Genomic DNA, 11,251 nt, shown 5'->3' on the forward strand with positions numbered 1-11,251 from the left:
AGGGTTTTATTGTCTTTTCACACCCACTTTGACTAACAAAGCCTATTCTCTTAATAATAGTATTGATATATATATATATATATATATATAATGACTGAAAATGATGAACAAAATGTTAAAATAAAAAAATTAATATGTGGTGTATTAAAATGAAGATGTACACAGAGTATTTAGTAACATGTGAATAAAATTTCCCAACTAATATAGTATATTTGCAACTAAATGAAAAACAAAACCGAAGAAGGAGAGACAAGTGTCGTGTACATAGAACAAAAAGACTTTAATAGCCCGAGAGAGAATAGGAGCCCCAAAGCAGAGTAGTATATATAGAGGCAGGCAAGGCCGCTGGAATCAAATCCCCAATTTGGCAGACAGACATGTCTTCCAGAATCCGAGGTCCTCCAAGCAATCGTGAAAGCAAATTGACCTGCTGGGCCGACGATAAGCCTCAAATCGTTCCCAAAAAAGATAAGCCTCATGGTATGCTTTTCAGCTTGATTTTTGTTTTTAGACATTATCTGCAATTTTGCTTCAGCTTGATATTTTTGTTTTTAGGTTTTGCGACGGAAATTGTTTGTTTGCTCTTCTATTGTTGTGTTTCTTTTGCTTGTGAGTAAGTAGTATCTGACAGTATTGACAACAAACAGGTAGCAAGGTCAGCGAATCAAAGCGTTCACCTGCTGAGCCTTCATCTGGTAAGATTTTTGGATTTTTTTTTTTCTTTCCTTTTGCTTTTCTATGTTTCTGAGGAATGTTATCTTGCCGATTTCCTTGGGCTCTGTTAACTTTTGATGAAAAAGGTCTGCGATCAATTTGGTTTTTTAAGATAACTTCAGCAACCCTTTACTGCCCCCCAAGTCATTACATTATGTATAGCCGGACATAGAATAATAGTTATGACTTCTCCAGCCAAAGTATCTTGGTATATCTGGTCTATGCGACAGTTAATAGAGTAGCCATCTGCAGATGGGATTGTAGATGTCACACCACCCTTGTATGACACACACTTTGCAGCTTTTTTCCTGTTTGTATTTGGTTACCTGGAATTTGCCTTGCTAAATAGCACTTTTGTTCATAGGTCATGCGGCCCTTGTATGGCATGCACAGCCAGCTCTCTTGGTTTTGTTTTTATTTTCTGTTACCTGGAATTTGCTTGGAGGAATAGAATTGTTTTTTAAATCAGTTTACTACATATGGCTACCTCTTTTGTTTTTAAAAAAGAGGAGGAGGAGGGGGGGGTGTGGGGGTTCAAACTACCCTATAACATTTTCAAAAATCTACAACTACCCCTATAGTTAGCTTGAGTGGGTCCTGAAAAGGCGTAAGTGGCAATTGTGAATGCGGCACACTACGCAGCATGTGAGTGGAGTTGAACTAAATTAAAACGTCGCTGAACGCAAAAAATTAGGGTGAACTGCTATTATCTGACAGTCTTACACATCTATTTAGCAAATCTGTTCCCTAGGCTTTGCAAGTTCTTGCAATCCTCATTACGTTAGAGAATCCGTCCATAGTCTCCACTGCGTGCTGATGAGGACCGCCTCTGTTTCACTGACGTGGCTAACTCCCTCTCTTTTACTGTCATATGCTCTGCAGTCAGCAGAATAGTTATAAAAATGTTATTAAATATTAGAGAAAGTAGTCAAAGAGTAAACAAAAAACTACAATGTAAGATATGGAAGTTAAGTAAAATAAACCATATTATATAACTTGCGACTGGCCCAACTTTTCATTTTTGTCTGTGCATGATGCATTGCTGGTACACTTAATCAAGTATCTTTTGATGAGATCCTAGATTATTTGCAGTGCAGCTCCTTATGTTTCAATAAACATTCGACATTGAATTTTTTTTTATTTTTTTATGGTACCATTCAAAATCATGTAGTTATAATACTGATATTTGGGGTTTGACATTGTCACTTATTCATTATTTTTTGCTTTATATTTTGTCTGGCAATATAATAATGGCTGAATGTGAGAATATCATCTCGTTTATGTGACCCTAGTGCTGCTGGTAAGATATTGATTTTTGTTTTAAAGTCTGTCAAAATATCATCCGGTGTAATTAGAGGATAACCAAATTTTTGAATCAATTTGTGTTTGAAGATAATGGCACCAGAAATATTGTGTCTGTTCGTGATCCATACCCAGCATTGAAAATTACTTTGAAGATAATTTCTGCTTCATCAGTCATTTTGATAGCCTACAAAGAATATATGAAGAAATTTATACTATTATTAGGAGAAGAACATTTGTTCCTCAACATTGGCCAAAGCTTCTGATATTACCCTTTTAACTTGGGTAGGCTTTAATAATTGAACGGTATTATGGTAAACAGCAAATTAAAATAACAAATCAAAATTAAAAAGATAAAAAAGAACTGCACACTCTGTTTCATTATGTTCATAGAATAACTGAATTAAGTTGTCTGCACAAAACACTGGAGTCTACCTCTATTCATCTTTTTTTTTTTCTCATGAAAAAAAAACTCTGACATTTAGAGCACATTGTGTGGGCAATGCTATTATTTTGTTGATTGGATTTTTACATCTCATTGTATTGGCAACTTCTCTGTTTATGTGTTTTTTTTTCCTCAGTGTTGATATATTTGTTATTATTCAATGTCATGCCCACTGTACTGGTTTCTGTTGTGTATTTAATGATGTAACTGTGAAACAGGTGCCAAGGCGGAAGAACCAAAGATTGCCACTTCTGCTCAACAGGGTACGCTTTTATTTTTGTTTCAGAGTTTGCTAGTAAAGTTATTTTGGATTTGCTCTTGTGTTGCAAAGGAAAAGGAAGTGTTGATTTCATAATATGTAGTGGGAAAACTGGCCCAAACTCTTGGGATCAATTTTGCTTTTTGGAGATCACTCTCCAGCCAAGTCATTTTGGTCTGTGCATGATGCATTTCTGATACCCTTAATCACATATACTATTTTCTGATGGGATTCTTGAGCTCGTCTTTTGTTTCCACAAGTTGTTCCCCATTGCAGCTCCTCATGTTTCATTAACATCCAACGTTCATTTTTGATTTCTTATGTTATGTGGTCATAAATATGATATTTGGTTTTTGACGCGGTCACTTATTCATTATCTTTTGCTTTATATTCTACAAACAGGTGTTAAGCGTCTTTTTAGTGCCATCTATGGTGAAATCCCCTTTGAGCTTATAACAACCGGTAAGTTTCTATATTTTTGTTGCAAGGTTTGTGAGAATATTAGCTTGAGTTTTTTGGGGCTCTTGTTAGTGTAGAAATGAATGTATCTTTTGTTTTGTTTCTGTAATACAAAATACTGTGCGATCAATCTAGTTTATTTATTTATTAACATTTGTACAACATCTATAATAGTTTTAGTCAGAAATTCATTCTAGTTTTTCGTGATGCATTGCAATTAAGCATTCAGTTTGCTCTTCTTATTGTACCAGTTAATGTCACATGGACAGATAATAGTTTTAATTAGAGATTCCATTTTTATTTTCTTATATCATTTTGCATCTGCTACCATCTGATGTCAAATTCTCTAATGTCACAGTCCTGATGTTTTGGGATTTATTATACATGTAGTTATATGTGTGATCGACTAATTGGTATATGAAATACCAATAGACCCTAGCGATGAAAGAGGACAAAGAGCTATTGTTTTTGTATGTCAAGCAAATACAGCTCTCCTGGTGTGCTTCTGATTTTTGTTTTCAGTTACCTTGAATTTGTTTGGGCTGTTTGATATGAAGTAAAATAAGTAAAATAACTCTTCTGAACACATGAAAAATTCGGGTGCACTGAGTTCATTACCCTCTGGTCTTACACCATTATTTCCAATGTAATTAAACTGCCCCTGCAATCTTGCAGTTCTCATTATTGTTGGAAAATCCATAGTCTGCGATGTGTGCTGATGGTGGGTAATATGGTCCTCGATAGATAAACAGAATATAAGTAATAAAGTGTCTTCAAAATTTCTTAATAGAAATTGGAAGAAGAGTAAAACAACCACCCGCATTGCGTGGCGTATTTCTCATCCTTCTTGCTCCTCTCTTTCTGTACCTTTCCAAACCTAGTCATTTCCTTTCAAACACTGCATTTGCAGCTTCTTGCCAACCTTTTGGATTGATTTAGGATTTCTAGACAATTTTTCCAGCTAACCCATATTGGTAGCCTACGTGGAATAATATGAAGTAACTAGTTGTTGATTTTGGTCTCTGCATGATGCATAGATGATAAACATAATGAGTAAGGTTCGTTATTTTGTTATGGGATCATGGATCATTTTGCATTCCGGCTCCTCATGTTTCATCAAACATTCATTTTTGCTCTTTTTGTGGTGTTTTTCATTATCATGTGGTAATAGTACTGATTTTGGGTTTTTACATTGTAACACATTTGTTATCCTTTGCATTTTATTTATTATCTGACAATATAACTATAAACAGATACCATGTCTTACGGTGATCTTTATGACTTTGAGGACAACGTTGAGGATAACTCTAGCTCTCCCGGTAAGACTTTTTGTTTTTGGTTTTTATATTTTTTATTTAAAGGTTTGCAAGGAATGCGAATTTCCTTGCTCTTTTTCTTTAGTCTGAAGATAACTTCACCCAGACAAGTCATTTTGGTTTATCTGGTCTATGCATGTTTCTGAGCTGACGTTTAATATACAGTAACTATCTCATTACATCTGCTGTCTTATAATTATAATATTTTTTTAATAGAGAATCATTATATCTTTGCTTGTGACACAACACAGCCGCTACTATCTAATGTCATGGAGTCACAGTACTGATGTCTCGTGTTTTGACATCATTTGTATGTCTATTGATATTTAACAATGCACATGAACAGGTTGCAATGAAGAAGAGACGGAGTTTGGGTTTATCCCAGTTGACCGTTATGGTATGCTTCTGAGATTTCCTTCTTCTTCTTCTTTTATTTTTTTTTATTTTTATTTTTTTGGGGGTGAGGGGGGTGTGGTGGCATGGCCGCATGGGGAAGGGAGATTTGGCGGCGGTGTTTTCGAACTCTAGTCCTCTACTATTAGTTTGATTTGCTGTAGTTGTGTGACTCGGGCTTTCTTGAATTCCCAATTGTGCTGGTATGTGAATGCAGTTAGTATTATAATCTTCACTCAACTATGGTCACCCGTTTTTTGAAAATATAATGGATCGAAGTGTCAGAAAAATTCATAGTTGAGTGACCATTTGTGATTTTTTGCCTAAAGAAGTTTGCCAAGCACCTCAAAAAGGATTACAGATTTATCTGACATACGTACACCCTTTCTTATTGCAGCTGCTCTAAGGCCCAAGCTTCAGATTGATACTTCGTATTGTGTAGCGGGTCCTCCTGGAGTTAATTAGTAATCTGGGTTTTGCTTTGGCCTCTTGTTTTGAGGAAAAAAATTGCTGTATTGGTGACCTGTGGCAGATATTTAGCGTTTGTGAGGATGGTATTTTGGGTTTGCTGTGGCTGTGTTTGAGTCTCTGAGTTATAGTGTTGTATTTTATTCATACTCTGTGACTCTTATCAGTACAAGAAAATTCTGGTTATTTAGATATTTTGTATAAACTAGAAACGGTTATGCACCTGATGGGTTTTGGTGGGGTGTGGCTGTGTGGGTGTGGGTGGCTGGAGGTTTGTGGAAATTCACTTTGTACCGGAACACATTTGAAAGTGACAATACCAAGTTACCAACATCTTCCATCCAGCCATTTGTTCCAACTTTCCAACCCTCTCAACAGTACCACACCATTCGTCCATTTGTTCCAACCTGCATTTTTTTTTTGGGTTACAAGGAGGCCCAAAAGGGCCTAAGGAAGAGAGAAGCTAACTAGAGAACAGAAAGTTAGAACCTACAAGTCTAGCATGGCCACTGCCAGCAATATCAGTAAGGAGAATCAGAGTTGTATGAGGGGGAGGTCGATCCTAGAAAATTGTTCCTCTAGAGAGGTTGGTACTATCCCTTGTCAAAATATCCGGTGCAAAGTTTCGTTCTCTATGGATGTAGTAGATGGAACAGAATCATCTCTTTGCAATTGGCAATAAGAGTCCCAAGACTTCCAGAATTTATGAGATTAACCATAATGACTGAGTCACTTTCAACTTGAAATCTTTTATTGTGTAGATCAAGTGTTTTAACACTGCAACCATTCAGCCATTAGTCTATATTTGACCCTAATGCCATGAAACTATATTCATATATAGAGCCATGTACTTATCTTCTCCTGAAGGAAGCAGCTTCTATCGTGAACAAAGGTTCTTCTGTACGTTGGTCTGATCTCCTCCATTGCTGCTTCCAACCACCAGCATCCAATGGAATCACTAATATGTGGCTGTGTTTGAGTCTCTGAGTTATAGTGTTGTATTTTATACTCTGTGACTATTATCAGTACAAGAAAATTCTCGTTATTTAGATATTTTGTATATACTAGAAACGGTTATGCACCTGATGGGTTTTGGTGGGGTGTGGGTGGCTGGAGGTTTGTGGAAATTCACTTTGTACCGTAACACATTTGAAAGTGACAATACCAACATCTTCCATCCAGCCATTTGTTCCAACTTTCCAACCCTCTCAACAGTACCACACCATTCGTCCATTTGTTCCAACCTGCATTTTTTTTTTTTGGGTTACAAGGAGGCCCAAAAGGGCCTAAGGAAGAGAGAAGCTAACTAGAGAACAGAAAGTTAGAACCTACAAGTCTAGCATGGCCACTGGTTCTCTATGGATGTAGTAGATAGAACAGAGATTAAATTCTTGTATCATCTCTCTGCAATTGGCAATAAGAGTCCCAAGACTTCCAGAATTTATGAGATTAACCATAATGACTGAGTCACTTTCAACTTGAAATCTTTTACTGTGTAGATCAAGTGTTTAACACTGCAACCATTCAGCCATTAGTCTATATTTGACCCTAATGCCATGAAACTATATTCAATTATTCATATATAGAGCCATGTACTTTTCTTCTCCTGAAGGAAGCAGCTTCTATCGTGAACAAAGGTTCTTCTGTACGTTGGTCTGATCTCCTCCATTGCTGCTTCCAACCACCAGCATCCAATGGAATCACTAATATGCAGTTACCTACAGCCCTTCTAGGTCTGACCAAGGCCCTTACGGACGACATCGCTCCGGCCAGATTCCTGTGTAAATTGTGTTGCTCTTGGTTTTGTGCGTACAAACTTTGCTCATACATCGCAGTGTGAGGAAGGCCCTCGAGGACAAGACGTTACTTGACAGGCTTGGTGCAACCGGAGATATGCATGGCATTTTTAGCATCTGATGATCGATGTGCTTCTTACATAGCAGGAGAAGCTCTGGTGGTGGCCTCAAAACTCTAGTCTAGTTCTCTTGTTATCGATATATATATATGTATCGTTACTAGCTTGCTTCCTTAGAAGTTAGATGGATGTATAGCAATTACTTGAGTTTTTGTATAGATGATTTGTGATGCATATCGCTAGGCTTTTGGCTTTGCTTCTCTTCAGATCGTATCAATCAGTTGAGTGTAGAGAACATGACTGCTGGAACCTTGCAATGACTAATTGACTTGGCATGAATAAACCCAGGTAATTACATCCAGTAGCTGCAACATGATACAATTTGCAAAATTTAAGAGCAATTCTGAGATAGCAAGAGGTCTTCGTGAAAAATAGAAAGCTAAGCTCCAATTAATACAATAGTGTAATTTCTATGAGTTTGCACAAATCAAAGAGGCAAACACAGAGCGAAATGCAAACAAAGAAGGAAAGAAGGTAAGAACCGAGAGACGAAAAAAACAAAGAGCAATTATAGCCGTAAGATCAAATGAAGAGTCAGGATTGAAGTATGAGGACATCTTATAATATAATTCTTTTGTTTTTGGTTTGGGTCCCTGTAGGGACTTGTGGGTGGGGCCGAATCTCGTGTAGGGCCATAGAGAAACCTAATTTAGTCAAAGCAATTAATTCAAATTATAGAATACACTTGGACTTTTTTCTTTATTGTGTGACATCTGGCCCAACTCAAAACCCCAATAGTTTTTTGGCCAATCAAAAATCAAATAAGCATATTTAGATACCATGAATACCCCTGCATTTATATCATGAGATACCCAAAAGCCCCATAAGCACATTCCTTATTGGCTGGAGGTACCATGTGCTCTTCCCGTATAATTGATTTAGTTAAGATTGGATTAGCGCGCTAATGAAAGAAGAGGAAGAAATATAAATGGGAGATGTTCTGAAGAGACTGAGAGTTGGAGTGGGTCGGACTTTTTCTAGGGTTAAAGGTTCCAGATTTGAGCTTTTTCAAGGTGCTCTCTTTCTCTGTCTCTCAGTCTCTCAGACAGACATAACGCCATTGTAATTTGTAAGTTGAGCTCTCTCTCTCCCACTCTTTCTCTCTGTATGTTGTGTTTTTTAAAACAAAACAGAAGAAGAAGTTCAAATAAAAAAGGTTCAATCTTTTTGCAAAATATAACAGATTTGCTCAAGTAGCTTATGATACATTATAAAATTGGAGTTGTTTTCAAGGTTTGGGGGATCGTTTGTTGCTGAGCCTAGGAAAGATTTGAGCTTTTTTGTTTCCAAAGAACAGGGAGCTTTTTCCTGATTGTCTATTTTAACAATTTTGGTATCATGACATGAAAACCTTGTAATGTAGACATGAATCGAGAGACACGAGAGTGAAAGAAGAGGAAGAAATATAAATAGATGTTCTGAAGGGACTGAGAGCTGGACTGAGTTGGACTTTTTTCTAGGGGTAAAGGTTCAAGCTTTGAGCTTTTTCAAGGTGCTCTCTTTCTCTTTGTCTGCCTCTGTCTCTCCCCCTCCCTCAGACAGACGCAACGCCATTGTAAGTTGAGCGCTCTCGCTCTCTCTCTCTCTTTCTCTCTCTCTCTCTCTCTCTCTCTCTCTCTCTCTCTCTCTCTCTCTCTCTGTATTGTGTTGTTTAAGACAAAACAGAAGACACTCAATAAGAAAAGGTTCAATCTTTTTCCAAAATATAACAGATTTGCTCGAGTAGCTTATAATACAATATATAATGGAGTTGTTTTCAAGGTTTGGGGCATCGTTTGTTGCTGAGTCTAGGAAAGATTAGATCTTTTTGTTTCCAAAGAACAGGGAGCTTTTTCCTGATTGTCTGTTTTAACAATTTTGGTATCATGACATGAAAACCTTGTAATGTAGACATGAATCGAGAGACACGAGAGTGAACTTTTCCTCTTTGGAACCACATGTAATAATTACTGTATGTATGCAGGGGAAGAAAAAATATCTACAAGTCTGTGCATATGGCAGAACCACACCAGGAGAAGAAAAATAGATCATTTCAAGGTATTGTCTTGGTAACCATACATTTTTCTTTTCTATGTAGTCAACAGATGCTACCCGAATGTTAAATTATACATTTGAAATGAATAACGGGATCAAATCCATCACTTGTTAACAGATAAGCCAATTGGGGAAAAGATAGATTTCACCTTTGATCCAGGGACAAAAAGGCAAGCTAAAGTTTTGGACTCTGACAAACTGTAAGTGCTACAAATTTCTTTTATCTAACAAAAGCCAAAGAACCATCTATGTTAAGTTGTTAACCACTTAACAGGTTACTTACATTTGATTGCTAAGTTTTTGTGGGGAAGTTACTTTTCATGTATTCTGCTTGTGTAATTGCCAAAAAAAAAAATGTATTCTGCTTGTGTGGTGTTTGGTTTGTTAATTTAATCCTGAAAATTTATTGGTGTTTGGGATGCAAACATGCCCTTTTACATTTCTTTTATATTTCTCTACTGTATGTATTCTAGTGTGAGTGCAAATTCCAGACAATACTTATAAGCTTCCTCTGCAGCGATATGGATTTCAATCTAAATGGTGACATGTCAGACCTTGATTCCTCAAACTTGTCCAGAAAAGGCTGTAAAGTTGATCTGGCTGAAGGGTTTAGTACACTCGATGATGAATCTAAGACAGTGGTCAACATATCTGCATCAAAACTGCCACCTGGTGAGTATGACTTATGATGAGTAGAAGTAATAGTTACCTTTATTTTTGCAAAGTTAACTATCAGATGATGCTACAAAAGATTGTAAAAGTTATAATGCAATCTAATACTTTGTTTATTTGGATTTGATATTTAATACACAGGGACATTGATAGGGACAACGGTTATAGGAGTGGTTAGTGAAGAAGTGATCCTTATTGCATCTGAAGGAAGACTCATTTCTATAAAGGAAGATACTAGGGGTGAAATTATTACAGGAGCTTACGAGAAGATCATTGACATCAACGATTACATTTTAGCCAGCTTTTCTGGTAATGTTAAAGAATGTGAGCGCCTGATTCTCAAGGTTAAAGAAGCATTTATTCTCACTGATAGAAATGAAGTGACCATGACTGCAATAGAAGAGAAATGCAAGGAGTACATGTCACATTGGAAGCATCAGAAGCGTCTCCAAAAGGAGGATGACACATTTCCTGGGGAAGTTCTGATTTATGGTTACAAAGATGGGAAAGCCTGTATCTATTCAGCTCCTGAGGAAAAATATGAACAGAGTGATATTGGAACAATTTTTGGGAGTGGTTCTGGTTTTGACTCGGCCTCAGAGTATTTGTGTGAGCAACTAAAGAACCAAGCAACAAGGGGAAAACCTACTGTAAGTGAGTATAGTAAGCTGCTAGCTGTATCAGTTGGTGTTGCTGCTTTGAATGACCCCAATAGTGGGGGTTATGTTTTCGCTGGGGCTGTTTGGAGAAACAAGAAGGCAGTACTAGGCCATATAAGGAAACACGTACTACAAGTTTTGAAAGATAATTATGAGATTGTGCAATCTTGTTTCTCAAAGATATTGTTTCTCACCAGCCATGGGACTCGATACCAGCTCAGTACTGAACGACACTTCAAGGAGAAAGTTTTTGAGAAAGAATCCCAAGAGATTAAATCTGTTCACGTACTAGCGGTCGGTAAATACGGCAAGAACAATGATGATTATATGATCACCAGAGTCATTGTCTACACTCTACAAAGATGCTGATCATCAGTTGCGCTCAGCAATTCATCCTGGAAGTGAAATTCAAAAAAGTTTTAGCGGTAAAAAAATTGAGCTGCACTTGTATGAGGCCACAGAGCACATGATTGAAAAGTGTTGCAGACATTTAAAAGTACCGCTCTACTCACTCTGAATCAGTGATAATGCCTTGGTTCCCTTGTTCTTCCACTCATGACTACTTCCCCAGATTTCCCAGATGATTGAAGATGAACCGGCCCAGTGGGGCTTTCT

The 11,251-nt window shown here is 37.2% G+C and overlaps 1 protein-coding gene across 1 annotated transcript; it reads left to right on the forward strand.

The window, feature by feature from the left end:
- The first annotated feature begins 322 nt into the window (after positions 1–322).
- LOC133729422 (uncharacterized) lies at positions 323–5,700 on the forward strand. The gene is made up of 7 exons (XM_062156951.1): positions 323–480; positions 648–695; positions 2,680–2,724; positions 3,123–3,182; positions 4,433–4,498; positions 4,842–4,892; positions 5,286–5,700. The coding sequence occupies exons 1-7, from the start codon at positions 378–380 to the stop codon at positions 5,351–5,353; spliced, it is 441 nt and encodes a 146-aa protein (XP_062012935.1). The 5' UTR covers positions 323–377; the 3' UTR covers positions 5,354–5,700.
- Positions 5,701–11,251: the final 5,551 nt, after the last annotated feature.

The sequence above is a fragment of the Rosa rugosa genome, chromosome 2 (assembly GCF_958449725.1).
Source record: "Rosa rugosa chromosome 2, drRosRugo1.1, whole genome shotgun sequence".
Classification (NCBI taxonomy): Eukaryota; Viridiplantae; Streptophyta; class Magnoliopsida; order Rosales; family Rosaceae; genus Rosa; species Rosa rugosa.

Coding starts and splice junctions, on each gene's coding strand:
- LOC133729422 (XM_062156951.1), top strand. CDS start 378: ATGTCTTCCAGAATCCGAGGTCCTCCAAGCAATCGTGAAAGCAAATTG. Junction 696..2,679: donor ACCTGCTGAGCCTTCATCTG/GTAAGATTTTTG, acceptor ACTGTGAAACAG/GTGCCAAGGCGGAAGAACCA. Junction 4,499..4,841: donor GGATAACTCTAGCTCTCCCG/GTAAGACTTTTT, acceptor GCACATGAACAG/GTTGCAATGAAGAAGAGACG.